Source organism: Schistocerca gregaria, chromosome 1, assembly GCF_023897955.1.
Source record: "Schistocerca gregaria isolate iqSchGreg1 chromosome 1, iqSchGreg1.2, whole genome shotgun sequence".
In the NCBI taxonomy this organism is placed as follows: Eukaryota; Metazoa; Arthropoda; class Insecta; order Orthoptera; family Acrididae; genus Schistocerca; species Schistocerca gregaria.
In genome coordinates this window covers 1002055752-1002075498 of record NC_064920.1, presented here as the reverse complement: position 1 = coordinate 1002075498, position 19747 = coordinate 1002055752, and the positions used below count along the sequence as shown (strand labels likewise).

At 43.9% G+C, this 19747-nt stretch overlaps 1 protein-coding gene across 1 annotated transcript in view; it reads right to left on the bottom strand.

The window, feature by feature from the left end:
- Positions 1 to 14510, bottom strand: part of LOC126284506 (tachykinin-like peptides receptor 86C) — a 186491-nt gene extending 171981 nt beyond the window's left edge. Inside the window, exon 1 of the mRNA XM_049983525.1 lies at positions 14362 to 14510. Coding sequence (XP_049839482.1) covers positions 14362 to 14510 — 149 coding nt within the window. The remainder of the gene's footprint in view (positions 1 to 14361) is intronic.
- Between the last annotated feature and the right edge of the window lie 5237 nt (positions 14511 to 19747).

Below are 19747 nucleotides of genomic sequence, written 5' to 3'. Positions count from 1 at the left end.
AGCAATGACCTTGCAGCAGAAGATATCTGTCCTCGAGCATCGAAGATAAAAACATATTTTAAATCCCATGTTTACTAAACATTTTTCACTTATTTCTGTATAAGGAAACTGTCCGTAAGGTTTGTTGGCGTTTTCTTGGGACTTCGTGTATAATTAGCATTTCTTGTTATAGTACAAGCAGAAGTCCGTGTACTGTACTGTGTAAATTATGAAATAAAATAAAATGTATTTTACTTCATTGTGAATCTCTCCATCGTCATCTTTTTCATTGCAGTCTGTATTTTGACATCCCCAGAATTCCGTAAATTGTAGTACAAACTGTAATTGGTGGTAACCAATCCAGTTGGCTTTTCCAAAGAATAACCCGCCTTTTTTGCCTAGCACAGATTCTTACGTTCTTTCCTGGATTGTGATTTTAAATTGTGTATCATTCTTCTGTGTCCATGTGACTCATATTTTCTGACCAAATGCTCCATAGCATCCCTCGTTTGGCTTTTTCCTTTTCTTGTAGTTTTGAGGATGTCACCTCTCAAATTCTCAGGAGGGCCTGAAAATGTTAATTGTTTTCGACGTTGCCTCCATGGCAGGCAAGCAGCAGCTGACTCGAAAGAAGTACTTACTGCAATAAGACGCGCAATATTGATGCTTGTTCGTTTCTGTGAGGAACCTGGGATTTTCGACTTTTATATCGTGCCCCTCCGAAATACAAGAAAGATGTCGCAGACAGCTCTGAAACTTGTCCTGAGACTGCTGTTCCTCGACTTCGTCACTTTGTGTGTACATGGTTGCAAGACGTTACTCCATCTGCAACGATCATTAGAATCTGCTAATAGTCGTATTAGCTCCTAATGAAATGTTCTGAGTACCACCGATTTCAGTTTCTTGCTCGAGATCTCTCATATTTTTGCGTTTATATAGTTTATCTTTGGATTATTATTCACTAGATTATTAATAAACTGCCAGTTTTCTTCGTTACAAACTATCTCATACATATTATCAGATCGTACGTCGTTCCAACGTCTAAAAATAGTATGTTAGTAAGATTCAAAGCAAATATGTTCAGGTGTGTCCACATATGAATTTCGTACCGGTTTGACGTGTCTTACGTACTGCCACCGTGGTGTTGAAATTTTAAAACCCAGTAATATAGTTGCATACTTAAGAAATTGAAAAATAGTATGGAAAGTGTCTAGAAGGAAAATTTTTTGATACGATCTACGCTAACAGGAATTTTTTTCCTCCTTAAAATACACTTTTCACGGTGTTCAGTGAATTCAGATGCCGTCAGACATACAGTGACTGTCGACAGCGGAGAGCAGGTGTGCAGCCAGCTTTCCCCGGGCCACTGTGCGTGAAGAGCAGCCAACCAAATTCAGGGCACCTCTTCTCCCCGCCCTACGCGCAACTCCACTCACTTGTTGCTGCAGCCATGCCATCAGTCGCCAAAACTGCGTTCATATTTTTTGTCCGCTGCCCCTCTACCTTTCAGCGGAATACTGCTCTCTGAGGCGCGGCACGCTTGTAGTGTTTATTCACCTTGTCAGGCTGTTTCGCAAATTCCTTCGGAGTTAATCAGTAAGCGTCCGTAAATGTAAACTTAAAAAGTCTGCGAGGAAAGTAATGATTTACTTATCTACAACTTTTTTCCCTTCGCAGCGACACATCGGCGGAGTTGTTCTCAGTCTTGGTAGCAGCACTGGAAGGCTCAGCTGGTAGGGCCACATTCTTTTGAATCTTCTGCAGAGTCCTAAAATCACGACGTGTTAAGATATTTTTCAACTTCGGGGGAAACAAAAGGTCACAAGGAATCTAAGCTCAGGTCAATAGGGGGTGGGGGAGGGAGGGGAGGGCTATGGTACAACAAGACTGCCTTATAAGGTCAAAAATTCTGTGATGCAGGTGGCCGTGTGACATGAGGCGTTATCGAGATGTGGCATAAACCTTCAGCAGGTGAAAATCTTGTAAGTAGGCTGTTTAGGTTTTCTTATTGGTAACGCCACGTAACGCTCTGTATGAAAATCACTGGCTATGCTGTGTGCAGTCTGTGGCTAGTTTGCATTGTTGTCTGCCATTGTAGTGTTGGGCAGCTGGATGTGAACAGCGCGTATCGTTTCGCAGTTGGAGGTGAGCCGCCAGCAGTGGTGGATGTGGGGAAGTGAGATGGCGGATTTTTGAGAATGGATAATCGGGAGGTGTGTCCATCAGAAACAGTACATTTGTAGGAATGGATGTCATGAACTGCTATATATATTATGACTATTAAGGTAAATACATTGTTTGTTTTCTATTAAAATCTTTCATTTGCTAACTATGCCTATGAGTAGTTAGTGCCTTCCGTAGTTTGAATCTTTTATTTAGCTGGCAGTAGTGGCGCTCGCTGTATTGCAGTAGTTCGAGTAACGAAGATTTGTAAGGTAGGTGTTTTGTGAAACGTATAGGTTAATTTAGTCAGGGAGATTCTTTTGTAGGGATTACTGAAAGTCAGATTGCGTTGCGCTAAAAAAATATTGTGTGTCAGTTTAAGCACAGTCATGTAAAATTGTTCAAAGGGGACTTTTCATATGACGACCCTGCCGGGGGGTTACACGCCTACCTTGTGTACCATGTGTTTGGCAAGCACAAGGAGCCCTAGCTAATATGGTATTTGCTTATACAACTTTACACATCGGTACCATATTTCTCTAACACAGTATTACAAAGCTATCTGATTATTTAACAGAGAAACAAAAACTGTTTTACTGCGTCAGTGACACATGTTTACGCAATTACACTGTTGTTCACAGTTATGAAATTGTACTATGTCTGTACTTTGTGAACTGTTAATATTTTTTCGGAACCATTGTGATATTAGGAGAGCTTTGAGTGATGTATTTGGTATGGGATCATATTTTTAAAGTACGTTTGAGGTAGATGACACTATTCAAATGAGTAGAGAATTTTTTTTAGGTTTTTAAATTATTGGAGAAAGCTACGACGTTTATGAGATATGACTCAGGTGTTATGATAATATTACGATGACGATGTGTATTATGCTATTGAGGAATGTTTATTATGATTTGTATTTATTATGATGAAATACTGAAGAAGTGTCGACGAATATGTATATGTCTAAGAAGGTAAGGAATAATGAGTAGTGATTAGCGACTCTGGTTTGTGAAAAAGGATGTTGGAATCCAAGAATCGTACTTTAAGAGTTATGAAATGTGTGTATATGTGTAATGTATCACAATGCCTTCGAAACATTTTTGGACACAGTTGTATTTATAGGATTTAGTTTCTACACATTTGTAACGCAAATTCTCGAACTGTGATTTTATTTTATATGAGACTGCCACTATAACGGAAACTGCTGTCGTAAATATTTCGGTAAGAAAGGCAAGTGACCTTGACGTAATGCGTTTTGGGCGCCCAGCTGAGAGATAGTTGTCTGACAAAAGAAAGCCATTAGGTGGAGAAAAAAAGAGGCTATTATCCTCGCTATTGACATTTCTTTGTCGAAAGCATCGCAAATGCGACACACTCAAACTTGAAAACATATGATTACATTGTGGAGTTCTTAACTTATGATATTTACTAAAATGCCTAATGAAATGAGAAACATTTTACATCTATTGTCTTTCTAGTTGAGAGATTGTTCATTTTGTTTAATATCTGGTTTCCAGCTGTGTTGCAGCATTGGTTTAATAAAATAAAATTAAGGTCATTTGCTAATGTGAACACTTTCTGCCAACAGATAGATTAAATAATAATTTTATGACCCACAGTCTTCGAAAAAGGAGCACTTGGAAAGGAAAGAACAATAAGAAGGGATTAATAACAGTAACTGCATATGTAATTTTCTTTTCAACTACTTCGTAAATTTTTTGTTAGAATAACTTGTAGTGGTGCACCATTTTAATGACATAGATATTAAGAAGTGAATACACATTTCCCTTATCTGCATTGTTGTCTTTAGTGTAATATATTTTCTGCTTGTGGGTTTGTCATGTTTAGATATAAGTTATTACATTTACTGCTGCTTGCTTTGCCAATTTCCATTTGCTTTTTGTGTTAATACACTCCTGGAAATTGAAATAAGAACACCGTGAATTCATTGTCCCAGGAAGGGGAAACTTTATTGACACATTCCTGGGGTCAGATACATCACATGATCACACTGACAGAACCACAGGCACATAGACACAGGCAACAGAGCATGCACAATATCGGCACTAGTACAGTGTATATCCACCTTTTGCAGCAATGCAGGCTGCTGTTCTCCCATGGAGACGATCGTAGAGATGCTCGATGTAGTCCTGTGGAACGGCTTGCCATGCCATTTCCACCTGGCGCCTCAGTTGGACCAGCGTTCGTGCTGGACGTGCAGACCGCGTGAGACGACACTTCATCCAGTCCCAAACATGCTCAATGGGGGTCAGATCCGGAGATCTTGCTGGCCAGGGTAGTTGACTTACACCTTCTAGAGCACATTGGGAGGCACGGGATACATGCGGACGTGCATTGTCCTGTTGGAACAGCAAGTTCCCTTGCCGGTCTAGGAATGGTAGAACGACGGGTTCGATGATGGTTTGGATGTAACGTGCACTATTCAGTGTCCCCTCGACGATCACCAGAGGTGTACGGCCAGTGTAGGAGATCGCTCCCCACACCATGATGCCGGGTGTTGGCCCTGTGTGCCTCGGTCGTATGCAGTCCTGATTGTGGCGCTCACCTGCACGGCGCCAAACACGCATACGACCATCATTGGCACCAAGACAGAAGCGACTCTCATCGCTGAAGACAACACGTCTCCATTCGTCCCTCCATTCACGCCTGTCGCGACACCACTGGAGGCGGGCTGCACGATGTTGGGGCGTGAGGGGAAGACGGCATAACGGTGTGCGGGACCATAGCCCAGCTTCATGGAGACGGTTGCGAATGGTCCTCGTCGATACCCCAGGAGCAACAGTGTCCCTAATTTCCTGGGAAGTGGCGGTGCGGTCCCCTACGGCACTGCGTAGGATCCTACGGTCTTGGCGTGCATCCGTGCGTCGCTGCGGTCCGGTCCCAGGTCGACGGGCACGTGCACCTTCCGCCGACCACTGGCGACAACATCGATGTACTGTGGAGACCTCACGCCCCACGTGTTGAGCAATTCGGCGGTACGTCCACCCGGCCTCCCGCATGCCCACTATACGCCCTCGCTCAAAGTCCGTCAACTGCACATATGGTTCACGTCCACGCTGTCGCGGCATGCTACCAGTGTTAAAGACTGTGATGGAGCTCCGTATGCCACAGCAAACTGGCTGACACTGATCGGCGTTGCACAAATGCTGCGCAGCTAGCGCCATTCGACGGCCAACACCGGGGTTCCTGGTGTGTCCGCTGTGCCGTGCGTGTGATCATTGCTTGTACAGCCCTCTCGCAGTGTCCGGAGCAAGTATGGTGGGTCTGACACACCGGTGTCAATGTGATCTTTTTTCCATTTCCAGGAGTGTAGTTTTGTGCTGCTGTATTGCCTCGTCCCTTAGTTTAGCATCTGAGCTCAGTAGATTTAAGTTAGTTTAAGATGGGGAAGACTATATAAGAAACTAACTATGATGAATTGGAAGAAATGCATTGAGACGCTATAAGGAAATGGTTTGGCCAAAAAAGTAGTGTACAGTGAAGAAAAACTATTTTTGAAAGAGGATGTGAACAGAATACAGAAAACATGCTTGGATAGTTTTTTTTGGTGGAAATAAATGTTGAAATAAGACGAAAGATCTATGGAATGAAGTTTTGGGTTGGACTGCAGTACCAAATGTTGCACTGAAAACAAACCCTGCACTTTCCTCTTGTGTTATTCTGCTATGTGTTTGTGTACCATTGTTTATTTGTGTTTTTCCTGTCTTTATGTGTTTAGCTAATAAGAATTATGTTGTAGAATTTTTCTAATACTATGTTATTTACTTTGTGAAGATGTTTAAACATTATTTATTCTGTTTTGTTTTAATGCTCATGTGTGAAGTTGATGTTTCAAATGTTATTCTGATCTTTTATGTATGTACTTACGTCATAATTCCTGTAACACTGATGTACATGTTATTTCGATTCTTTTGTAAAGCCAGTATTACTACAAATGTTATCTGTACTGTTTTGTTATTTAATGATGTATTTTGTATCTTTGTAATTGTATTCTTATGTTGTAAATTTATAATTGTATTGACACCAGTTCTTCAAATTAAGTACCATTTCACTGCACACATTTCTGTTGGTCATAGTATATGGACAATATGTGAGAAGTAGGGACTGATAGTGTTTGGAATTGTGTTAATAATTCACCAAGGGACTGATTAACAGCGTTGCTGGTTCTAAGGACAATTCCAAAAACTTTATGTGTGCACAAGTGGTGGTTTATGTACTTGCTATATTCTCCACAAGACTTTTTGATGGTGATTGTGCACCTGCACAGTCGCAACAGATGGTTGCTGGCCTTCTCTACAATAGCTACAGTGGGTCTGCATCTTTGATGGCCCACCACTACCATTATTCCTACAAATACTGCAGTGGGTCTGCACCTCTGGTGGCCCACCAATACCATACTCTCTACCAGGACTACAGTGGGTCTGCTCTGTGATGACCTACCTACCAATATTCTTCACAACTTCGAATGACTCTGCTGTGGGTTTGCTCTGTTGTGGCCCATTACCTGTCTGCATGTCAAGAGTCAGCACTGTCTTTCCGTTGGAAGGCAACACTACTTCTTCAAGACTGCATCGAAATCCACTACTTCTGTGTGCATTTTCTTTTACTACTCAGACTTTGAGAAAAACACTGCAGTTTTATTGTGATGAATGATCAGGACTGCCTTTATGGACTGTGAGAAAATTTTAGCTTTTGACCAACATTGTATCAATAAGTGTGTACATTTGATTTCTTTGTTATTGTAATTATGATTATGGGAAAATTTTTCAAATCTGTATTGGCCACTGCCCAAAACAATTTGTAAAATTTTTTGCGGGAAGCATTGGGGCTATGTAAGTAGGCTGTTTAGGTTTTCTTACTGGTAACGCCACATAGCGCTCTGTATGAAAATTACTGGTTGTGCTGTGTGCAGTCTGTGGCTAGTTTGCACTGTTGTCTGCCATTGTAGTGTTGGGCAGCTGGATGTGAACAGGGCGTATCGTTGCGCAGTTGGAGGTGAGCCGCCAGCAGTGGTGGATGTGGGGAAGTGAACTGGCGGATTTTTGAGAATGGATAATCTGGAGGTGTGTCCATCGGAAACAGTACATTTGTAAGAATGGATGTCATGAACTGCTATATATATTATGAATATTAAGGTAAATACATTGTTTGTTCTCTATTAAAATCTTTCATTTGCTAACGATGCCTATGAGTAATTAGTGCCTTCCGTAGTTTGAATCTTTTATTTAGCAGGCAGTAGTGGCGCTCGCTGTATTGCAGTAGTTCGAGTAACGAAGATTTTTGTGAGGTAAGTGATTTGTGAAACGTATAGGTTAATTTAGTCAGAGCCATTCTTGTGTAGGGATTACTGAAAGTCAAATTGGGTTGCGCTAAAAAAAATACTGTGTGTCAGTTTAGGCACAGTCATGTATAATTGTTCAAAGGGGACGTTTCAATATTCGGTCAAAATTTGATGTACTGCAAAAGTGTTTAAATTTAACAGGTCACACATTATCCTTATTGTTAAACGTCGATCCGATTTCACAAGAGCACGCACGCTGTCGACGTTTTCGTCGTATTTTGAAGTTAAGTTCTCCCTTAGCGATGTTCGTCTACAACGTGTTCTCGCCTCCAAAAATGATTTGTGCCAGCGAAAAACTTGTGCTCTTGATAGGAAACGTTCCCAAAGGGCCTACCCAAATATTCAAAAGTCACACTCGCAGATTCCCCAGGCTAAATACAACATTTGATTGCGTAACGTTGCTCTAAATTCCGTTGTCCCATTTTAGTAACACACAACAAAACCACAGAATCACTGATCGCAGTTTCAAAACTCACGTGATTGCTGTACGCAGCTGAAACTAAACATCTGGACGGAATAAACGCTACAATCTTCACAAGCAGACCAACGCAGTGTCGCCTGATCACTCACTATGTTGTCATCTCATTACTTCACTCACACATCCATATTTGACATTTAACTCCGGGTGTTTCAAAATTAATGTGAGGGTTTTAATGCTTTCTAGCACTTATTACATTGAACTTACAATTATAAATAATACACTACTGGCCTTAAAATTGCTACGGCAAGAAGAAATGCAGATGATAAACCGGTATTCATTGGACAAATATATTATTCTACAACTGACTTGTGATTATATATTCACGCAGTTTGGATGCATAGATCCTGAGAAATCAGTATCCAGAACATCCACCTCTGGCCGTAATAACGGCCTTGATACGCCTGGGCATTGAGTCAAACACAGCCTGGATGGCGTGTGCAGGTACAGATGCCCATGCAGCTTCAACACCATACCACAGTTCATCAAGAGTAGTGACTGGCGTATTGTGACAAGCCAGTTGCTCGGCCACCATTGACCAGACGTTTTCAATTGGTAATAGATCTGGAGAATGTGCTGGCCAGGGCAGCAGTCGATTTTCTGTCTTCAGAAAGGCCCGTACAGGACCTGCAAATTGCGGTCGAGCGTTATCATGCTAAAATGTAGGGTTTCGCAGGGATCGAATGAAGGGTAGAGCCACGGGTCGTAACACATCTGAAACGTACCGTCCATTGTTCGAAGTGCCGTCAGTGTGAAGGAGAGGTGACCGAGACGTGTAACGGCACCCCATTCCATCACGCCGGGTGATACACCAGTATGGCGATGACGAATACACGCTTCCAATGTGGGCTGACCACGATGTCGCCAAACACGGATGCGACCATCATGATGCTGTAAACAGAACCTGGATTCATTCGAAAAAAGACGTTTTGCCATTCGTGCACGCAGGTTCCTCGTTTAGTACACCATCGCACGTGCTCCTGTCTGTGATACAGCTTCAAGAGTAACTGCAGCAACGATCTTCGAGCTTATAGTCCACGCTGCTGCAAACGTAGTCGAACTGTTCGTGCAGATGGTTGTTGTCTTGCAAACGTTCCCATCTGTCGACTCAGGGATCGAGACGTGGCTGCGCGATCCGTTAGAGCCGTGCGGATAAGCTGCCTGTCATCTCGACTGCTAGTGATACGAGGCCGTTGGGATCCAGCACGGCGTTCCGTACTACCCTCCTGAACCCACCGATTCCATATTCTGCTAACAATCATTGGATCTCGACCAATGCGAACAGCAATGTCGCGATGCGATAAACCGCAATAGCGACAGGCTGCAATCCGACCTTTATCAAAGTCGGAAACATGATGGTACGCATTTCGGCTCCTTACACGAGGGATCACAACCACGTTTCACCTGGCAACGCCGTTCAACTGCTCTTGTTGTATGAGAAATCGATTGAAAACTTTCCTCATGTGAGCACGTTGTATGTGTCCACCGGCGCCGACATTGTGTGACGCTTTGAAAATATAATCATTTGCGTATCACACCAACCTCTTCCTGTAGGGTAAATTTCGCCTCTATAATATGTCATCTTCGTGGTGTACATAGTTTAATGACCAGTAGTGTAAGTTAAATGAAACGACAGTTCAAACAGTTTTGTTTGAATACCTGTGCGCGTACACATATACGCTTGCCTGTGTCTTCCATCAGAGAGCTTTAGTAAAAAAACAAGCCGACAAGTGAACGTAAAACTTTTTATGTTTGACAGTTTGCAATGACTGAATTTGTTGCTACAGTGCAACCTGTGTTCCATATTAAGTTCGATTCTTATCCTCCCAGTGATAAGCACGACCACAGATGGATTCATCAGTCTGAAGATACCAGCTGTCTTAGCAAAGGGAGGAGTATGGGATTTCCGAGAGTGACTGGAGAACGTTTTGAACGCGTGAAAGAGTCTTTTACGGGTACACGTGAGAAATAAGTTAGAAGGCTAGTCGCTAATTCGAAGTTCAGCGACGTTTGTGAGGGGACTTTTACAGAGGCGCTTGCAACTACGAGCTTATCGTTGCAGTTGTTACAAGCTGTAGAGTCTGCAGTCTGTGGTTTATTGCCAACTCTGGAAACGAAATGTTGCTCCATGACGATGAAGATTTTTAGGTTCCTACCGTTTTCAGCGACGAATCATTCACCTAAGTGGAAATGTTAAGAGGCGTAATGTGCGCATGTGGTTAGCAAATCCCCACGAGATGGTAAAGTTGCAACGAGACTCCCGTAAGTTGAATGTTCTTTGTGCCATATCCCAGCGAAAAATTTTATGGGCCTTTTTTTCGACAAAGCAGCGTAACGTGTATCTCTCGTTTATGCTCTAGAACTTCCTAAGTTTATTTACAGCAAGATGGTGTGGCACCTCACTGGTATAAGCACGCGATTGGTTCACGCGCGGGATTAGCCGAGCGGTCTCAGGCGCTGCAGTCATGGACTGTGCGGCGTAGATTCGAGTCCTCCCTCGGGCATGGGTGTGTGTGTTTGTCCTTATGATAATTTAGGTTAACTAGTGTGTAAGTTTAGGAACTGTTGACCTTAGTAGTTCAGTCCGACAAGATTTCACACACATTTGAACATTTTGACTGGCTAACGACGTTGTACCCGACAACTAGATTGGTCGCAGGGGTCCGAATGATAGAGCTTGTTTTACGTGGCCAAGCGATTTTTACCTTTGGGGGTTCATAGGGGACCGTGTGTATGTGGCCTCCACTACCGGCTGATCTACCTGATTTAAGTAACAGGGCCGAAGCAATTGTTCATCTACCCGACTTAAGAACGAGGACCGAAGCACTTGTTGAAACGATTATTCCAGCTGCTCAGACCAAGATTTAAGAAGAACGCCTATCGACTCAACATGTGCCGGTTGTCGAGTGGTGCTCACGTTGAACACTGGGAAGAAAAACTATTTTAGTTGCTCTTCCATTTAATGTGTTATTTATAATTGTAAGTTGAATATATTAAGTGCTGCAAAGCCTTGTAACACTGATACTCGTTTTGAAATATACGGTGTTGCAGTTTTACAGAAAGATTCAGTCTTTGGCAGACTCGAGATTTTATTCTGAAACAGGGGAGGAAGTGTTAAATAATTGTATTGACAATTAACTAATCAGTCACCTTATGCATTCCTCGTTTCTGTAGATTTTATGCGACATCTGCAACTACAAACATTTGCTATTAAATGCCATTACTTCAGGTTGCTTTCATTACAAACTAAGAGAATGTGTGTTATCACGTCAGCTTAAATGTCATTTCAGTATAACAACATTCAACTTCAAATGTATTGCTCATTAAATTAAGAGAATATTCTTTCATAATGTTTTAGCCATTGCAGAGGGTATGCACTCCACTTAACTAGATATAGCCACCCAGTTCCATGAATAAACTGTCCCCCATCTTCTGATTTACGTTGAAAAGCTCGATTTTGTCTCCAAAGACTTGTTCTTCCAAAGTAAAGCTGAGGTCCATTAAATCCACGACATGCTTTCGACTAGCTATATGCTACTTCGCACACCACTGCTACAATGTCTGTATCCTCTCGATTTCACGATCATGAAAGTTGGTGACTTGGCTCAGTAGAACAGAGATGGGGACTATTATCGGAAATTATTACTTTGGGATAAAATAGGAAAGGAGTCACTTTTAAGGAATTCGTCTATGTAATCACCTAAAGCCGTCATATCGAATCTATAAATAATTTAACATTGATGGAACCTTAAACCAGTAAGACTCACTCATTTCCAGCCTTACGTCTGCTGACTGTGACTGCCATTACAACTACTGTCTCTGTATTTCGCTCAAGTAAAAATAACTGAACTCAAATTCCGGAATAGAAGAGTTATCTGTTTCTGTTACGTACCATAGTCATCATGTAGCTTTTGGGTAAATTCTTGATCGAAGATAAAATGACACTTGAAATTCAGGGCACGCACTCTCACGTTGAATCGTTTTAGAATCTTCATGAATGATAGAGAAGCGACAGCTTGCTTCCTATTTTCACCAAAAATACTGTTGTTCTGTGGAAGGTATCTGTATGTTTACAAATATTACATCGTGCAGTGAAAACAGTTACAGTCTACAGCGAAAATATGACTACAAGTTTATCATTTATTTACACCACTGACCATTAAAATTGCTACACCAAGAAGAAATGCAGATGATAAGCGGGTATTCAGTGTACAAATATATTATACTAGAACTGACATGCGATTACATTTTCACGCAATTTGGGTGCATAGTTCCTGAGAAATCAGTACCCAGAACAACCACCTCTGCCCTTAATAACGGCCTTCATACGCCTGGGCATTGAGTCAAACAGAGCTTGGATGGCGTGTACAGATACAGCTGCCCTTGCAGCTTCAACACGACACCACAGTTCATCAAGACTAGGACTGGCGTATTGTGACGAGCCAGGTGCTCGGCCACCATTGACCAGACGTTTCCAATTGGTGAGAGATCTGGAGAATGTGCTGGTCAGGGCAGCAGTCGAACATTTTCCACATCCAGAAAGGCCCGTACAGGACCTGAAACATGTGGTCGTGCATTATCCTGCTGAAATGTAGGGTTTCGCAGGGATCGAATGAAGGGTAGAGCCACGGGTCGTAACACATCTGAAATGTAACGTACATTGTTCGAAGTGCCGTCAGTGCGAACAAGAGGTGACCGAGACGTGCAACCAATGCATCCCATATCATCACGCCGGGTGACACGCCAGTATGGCGATGACGAATACACGCTTCCAATGTGCGTTCACTGCAATGTCGCCAAACACGGATGCGATCATCGTGATGCTGTAAACAGACCGAAAAAAATGACGTTCTGCCATTCGTGAACCCAGGTTCGTTGTTGAGTACACCATCGCAGGCGCTACTGTCTGTGATGCAGCGTCAAGGGTAACCGTAGCCACGGTCTCCGAGCTGATAGTCCATGCTAATGCAAACGTCGTCGAACTGTTCGTGCAGATGGTTGTTGTCTTGCAAACGTCCCCATCTGTTGACTCAGGGATCGAGACGTGGCTGCACGATCCGTTGCAGCCACGCCGATAAGATGCCTGTCATCTCGACTGCTAGTGATACGAGCCCGTTGGGATCCAGCACGGTGTTCTGTATTACCCTCTTGAACCCACCGATTCCATATTTTGCTAACAGTTATTGGATCTCGACCAACGCGAGCAGCAATGTCGCGATACCATAAACTGCAATCGCGATAGGTTACAATCCGACCTTTATCAAAGTCGGAAACGTGATGGTACGCATTTCTCCTCTTTACACGAGGCATCACAACAACATTTCACCAGACAACGCTGTTCAACTGCTGTTTCTGATGAGATATCGGTTGGAAACTTTCCTCATGTCAGCACGTTGAAGGGGTCGCCACCGGCGCCAAACTTGTGTGAATGCTCTGAAAAGTTAATCATTTGCATGATCACAGCATCTTCTTCATGTCGGTTAATTTTCGCGTCTGTAGCTCGTTATCTTCGTGGTGTAGCAATTTTAATGGCCAGTAGTGTAACTGTCTTTTCACTTTAATATTAATCTACGATAAAATTTAATAAATGTAGGTCACCGTTACGTGTATTATTCATTCATTAAGTCATCTATGGAGCAGAAGGTATTAAGCATCCAATGATATAAATTACAAAAGAATGTTTTATTATCAACCAGTACGTTTCACAACACTCACTCCTACGTCAGGCCACGAGAGGCTGCATACTTTGTTACATTCTATTCAGTAGTAAGTTCAAGTTGTGGATACGGTGACCACATTTTTTCCTCTCGCTATATTTGCGAATGCTGCTAATATTTTAAATCTGTGACTGGTTGTCCACAAGAAGTATCACGAAAGACAACAGCGTCGTGGGGCTGTTGCTAGCAAAAATGGTTCAAATGGCTCTGAGCACTATGGACCTTAACATCTGAGGTCATCAGTCCCCTAGAACTTAGAACTAATTAAACCTAACTAACCTAAGGACATCACACACATCCATGCCCGAGGGAGGATTTGAACCTGCGACCGTAGCGGTTGCGCGGTTCCAGACTGAAGCGCCTAGAACCGCTCGGCCACACCGGCCGGCTGTTGCTAGCAGGACTACCCTTTTAAATAGTTGCTTACTTGAAATTCGAGGACTGACAGTGCTGAAATCCGCCACAAGCGAAGGGAAATGTGCCATCTAGAGGCTAGCCAGCGCTCTAAGAGTATGGCTAACTCAAAGAATGGAAGTGCAGGTAGACAACCTGTTGACTTACCCTCGTACCACAGTAATCTAACACGACAATGTTGTGTGAATTTGGAGTACGTAACAGATGAAACGACAGCGGGAGCTGATCAGAGAAGTATAACCCACCTGTAGGTGATGGTGTCTGAGTAGAGCAGGCACGGGGATCCCAGCGACAGGCTGGCCACCCAGACGGCGGCGATGGTCACCTGGGCGCTCGCTTTAGACATCCGCGGCTGCAGCGGCCGCACTATCGCCAGGTACCTGCAACAGGACATCGTCTTCTGAAGAGTGGTGGAGAAGGAGCGTGTGAGTTGTCAAGCGTCACTGCGCAATCTGGCCAGACTGCAAGCTACCGTGTAACTTCACGCAGTGTCGAAATAGTGTGCGCGATCGTGACTCGAAACCGGATGCTCGCTTTCATAAAACAGTGGTTTATCACTCATCGTTTGCAGCCCGCCTCATGGTTTCCATCTGTGGATAATGTTTTATGGAAATGAACGCTAAGATATAGCTAAGTCATTTTCCAAACTGTCTTGGGAAGGAAAAGAAACGCATCGGCTGTTGTCCATTTCGCCACCCACTCATCCTGACCAAAAGTGGTCGCGGTATATCCATCACTAGGAATTTGCGTGAATAATAGAAATCCGCAAATATTGAAATATTGTGAACCACATCAACCCGAGTTGTGACGGTAGACTCGCACCTGGCGTTACTCATCGTCTCATGTTGTGCCCATAGTTCAGACCCTACAGACTAAGAACATGGAACTTCCTGGCAGATTAAAACTGTGTGGTGGACTGAGACTCGAACTCGGGACCTTTGCCTTTCGGGGGCAAGTGCTCTACCAACTGAGCTACGCAAGAGGTTGTTAGAGCACTTGTCCGCGAAAATCAAAGGTCCCAAGTTCGAGTCTCGGTCCGGCACACAGTTTTAACCTGCCATGAAGTTTCATATCAGCGCACATTCCGCTACAGAATGAAAATCTCATTCTGGGAACCTCCCCCAGGCTGTGGGTTAGACATGTCTCCGCAATATCGTTTCTTACAGGAGTGCTAGTACAGCAAGGTTAGCAGGAGACCATCTGTAAAGTTTGGAAGGTAGGAGACGATGTATTGGCAGAAGTAAATCTGTGAGGACGGGGCGTGAGTCGTGCTTGGGTAGCTCAGTTGTTGCCGGCACGGTAACTCAGCGTGTTCGATCAGAGGGCTAGCTGCCCTCTGTAATAAACTAAACAGAGTTAATGGATCAATGACGAACTGAAACGAGTGCTTTGCGACGTCCGCACCGACCAGATGAAACGAACGAAATCGAACAAAATAAGATTACAAAAAAAAGAAAAAAAACAACAAAAACTTGATAGAGCACTTACTCGCGAAAAGCAGAGGTCCCGAGTTCGAGTCTCGGTCCGGCACACAGTTTAATCTGCCAGGAAGTTTCATATCAGCACACAATCCGCTGAAGAGCGAAAATCTCATTCTAACCATGATGCCGTTCGAAAACAATGAAGTGTGTTACATTCATCATTAACTTATTAAGTTACATCTCTTTCCAAATAAAAGTTAGGATCATGATTTAATTCTTCAGGTCTTCTACATTTTCTCCCCCCACTTGAGCACAACGCACATAACGTTTGTACACGATATGAGTTGTCAGAACAGTTCATCTTTAGGATGTTGTTTCACTCGTGTGAGACACTGGCAAGAATATTAGTACGTCGTCAAAGCGTTAACCCTCCAAGCGTTTTCTGCACTTTCCCTTTTGTGGCTGGTTCGTACTGATAACGTCAAGTCTCATCAGGTATGATGATGTTTTTCAAAAAAGAACTGTCCACAATTTTCTTTTCAATCAATTCGTGGTTGGCGTCCATTCGTGGTCCTTTTGGTCGGAAGTTAAGGTGTACAGAAGAAACCTTGCATACAATTCTCTATTTCAAAACACTCTCGAGTAAATATTGAAAGCTTGATTCAGAGACATTGCTACATCGTGATTTGTGACACAAACGATGACACCCTGCTGTCGCACTTCAATACTTAACACTGGATGTTCACAACTGGCTGATCGCACGCACAGCTGTTGCTTACTGAATTTAGTTCAAGCTGCCGCCGAGGTTACTGTGCTGACGTCACTTATACTTCAGAAATAAAAACGTATTACTTACATCACGATGTGCTCCCATCATTGCCATGATATGTCAGTCCCAACGTCAATTCAATAAGGAACACATAACATTCATGCCGCCAGACAACTATCTTGGCGTAATGTGCTTACGTCGCGTAAGTTGAAAGTGATGCCGTTCTATGGGTTTTATTCGTGGCTTCCAAACAAAATACGAGTACGCTAGGTCAGTCATGTCGTATGGCCTTTGATACTTAATGCTACAGCGTTCAATGAGTAACGCAACACTTTTTCTTCTCGGCCAATTTCCTGAAAATATATGGAATTTGTTAAAGAATATCGAGGAATATTTCCGCTTCACCCCATATATTTTCACGAATTTCCAACGGTTGTCTGTGCTATACATAGCCTTCGAAATGGCATCTGTAATTGAGGTGCATTTCTACCAGAGAGCTGTCACTGAGTTTCTTTTGCCGGAAAACCAGACCACTGCAGACATTCATAAGCGCTTGCTACTGAGACCTGGAAGTGAACAGAAGCAATGTGAGTCGCTGGGCGGGGCGGGTGTCATCATCGCAACAAGTTCGCGCAGACCAGTCCAATCCCCCACGCCCGGGTCGGCTGCACAGAGCTGTGGCTCCTACGCTGTTGGAACGTGCTGACACTCTCATTCGAAGTGATAGACAGGTCACAATCAAACACCTGGTTGCACAACTGGACGTCCCTGTTGGCAGTGCTGTCACACTCGTCCGCCAGTAGGAGTACTCAGAGGTATGTGCACGCCGGGTTCCCCGTCTCCTAATACTCATAGAGGATCACAAAGAGCACCGAATGGCCATCTGTGAGGAAATGCTTGCATGTTACTACGCTGATCGTGACAATTTTTTGTCGAACATTGTCTGAGGTGATGAAACGTGGATTTATCACTGAGAACCAGAACAAAACGGTGTCAACCACCTCTCCCCTGAAGAAAAAGTTCAAAGCCGCACCCTTAGCCGGTAAAGTTATCTGCGGCGGTCTTCTGGGACTTTAAAGGGGTTATTTTGTTAGATGTCTTTCTTCATGGTGTAACGATCAGCTCTTTGTACACAACTGGCCATTAAAATTTTTACACGACAAAGGTGACGTGCTACAGGAGCGAAATATAACAGACAGGAAGAAGATGCTATGATATGCAAATGATTAGCTTTTCAGAGCATTCACACAAGTTTGGCGCCGGTGGTGACACCTACAACGTGCTGACATGAGGAAAGTTTACACAAACAGCAGTTGACCAGCGTTGTCTGGTGAAACGTTGTTGTGATGCCTCGTCTAAGGAGAATTGCGTGCATCACGTTTCCGACTTTTATAAACGACGGATTGTAGCCCATCGCGATTGCGGTTTCTCGTATCACCGACATTGCTCCTCGCGCTGGTCGAGATCCAATGACTCTCAGCAGAATATGGAATCGGTGGGTTCAGGAGGGTAGGACGGAGCGCAGTGCTGGATCCCAACGGCCTCGCATCACTAGCAGTCGAGATGACAGGCATCTTATCCGCATGGCTGTAACCGATCGTGCAGCCACGTGTCGATCCCTGAGTCAACAGATGGGGACGTTTGCAAGACAACAACTATCTGCACGAACAGTTCGACAACGTTTGCAGCAGCATGGACTATCAGCTCGAAGACCATGGTTGCGGTTACCCATGACGCTGTATCACAGACAGGAGCTCCTGCGATTGTTTACTTATCGACGAACCTGGGTGCACGAATCGCAAAATGTCATTTTTTCGGATGAATCCAGGGCCTGTTTACAGCATCATGGTGGTCGCATCCGTGTTTGGCGATATAGCGGTGAACGCACATTGGAAGCGTGTATTCGCCATCGCCATACTGGCGTATCACCCGGCGTGATGTTATGGAGGGCCATTGGTCACACTTCTCGGTCACCTCTTCTTCGCATTGACGGCACTTTGCACTTTGAACAGTGGATACAGGAAATGTTCGACTGGTGCCCTGGGCAGCACATCCTCCAGATCTCTCACCAACTGAAAACGTCTGGTCAATGGTGGCCGAACAACTGGCTCGTCACAAAACGCCACTGCTCTTGATGAACTGTGGTATGGTGTTGAAGCTGCATGGGCAGCTGTACCTGTACACGCCATCCAAGCTCTGTTGGACTCAATGCCCAGGCGTATCAAGGCCGCCATTACGTCCAGAGCTCGTTGTTCTGGGTACTGATTCCTCAGGATCTATGCACCCAAATTGCGTGAAAATGTAATGGTATGTCAGTTCTAGTATAATGTATTTGTCCAGTGAAAACCTGTTTATCATCTGCATTTCTGTTTGATGTAGCAATTTTAATGGGCAGTAGTGTATACTGTGCTACCATCAGAAATTTGAAGAAACGATTTCAGCCTGTTCGTCACCACAAAAATGCATACCCACTTCTTCTCGATGACAACGCACTGCGTCACGCATATCTGCGCAACCCAGGAAAGCTCAAAAACTTCATTGGACTGTTCTTCCTCATCCACCCTGCAGCCTGGAGACCGCATCTTACAACTTTCATCTGTTTGGGTCAGTGAAGGTTGCATTCCATAGGATGCAGAAAGTGGACGATAGGGAGGCTATTTAAGCAGTACGACGTTGGCTCCGACATCGACCAGTAGAGTGGGACCATGCGTGCGTATAGGCGCTTCCGATGAGGTGACGAAAGGCCGACGCATTGAACGGAGATTACGTTGAAAAATAGGGTTTTGTATTCAAAGGAACTGGGAATAATACGGTGTATTGGAATCCTGAACATAAGCAATCTGCTTTCAGAGAAAAATGTGCCGCATTAGTTAATCCTCCTCGCACCTTTGGAAAGCTATGCTGGATCGCTAGTAAAAAATATTTATTGAGTTGCACGATGCAACATATTACATTCCATACATGAAAAATACTCGCTTTTGCGGAAATGAACGACTGTCATCTATATGACGGAATGACGATAAGGAAAAATTGAGCAGGACAGGTACTCAATCCCGGATTTTCCGCTTTACGCGAGAGGTTGCCTTAACCACTCGGATATCCAGGCACAACTGACGGCTAGATCCAGACTTCCCTGCACGACAATCTATACTAGTACACACAATATGCGTTGAAATGAGAGACATAATACCCAAGATCCTTCCTACCCCTCCTAAAGTAAGTCTCGTCACGTACCTAACCTCCACAACATCCTAGTTCATCGCTATGCCACTCCCAATTCCAACCCCTTGCCCCACGGATCATACCACTGTGAAAGACCCAGGTGCAAAACCTGCTCAGCAGGCTCACCCAGCACTTCCAATTCCCGTCCTGTCACACGTTTATGCTACCTCATCAGAGCCAGGTTACATGTGAAATCAGCCATTTCATATACCAGCTCTG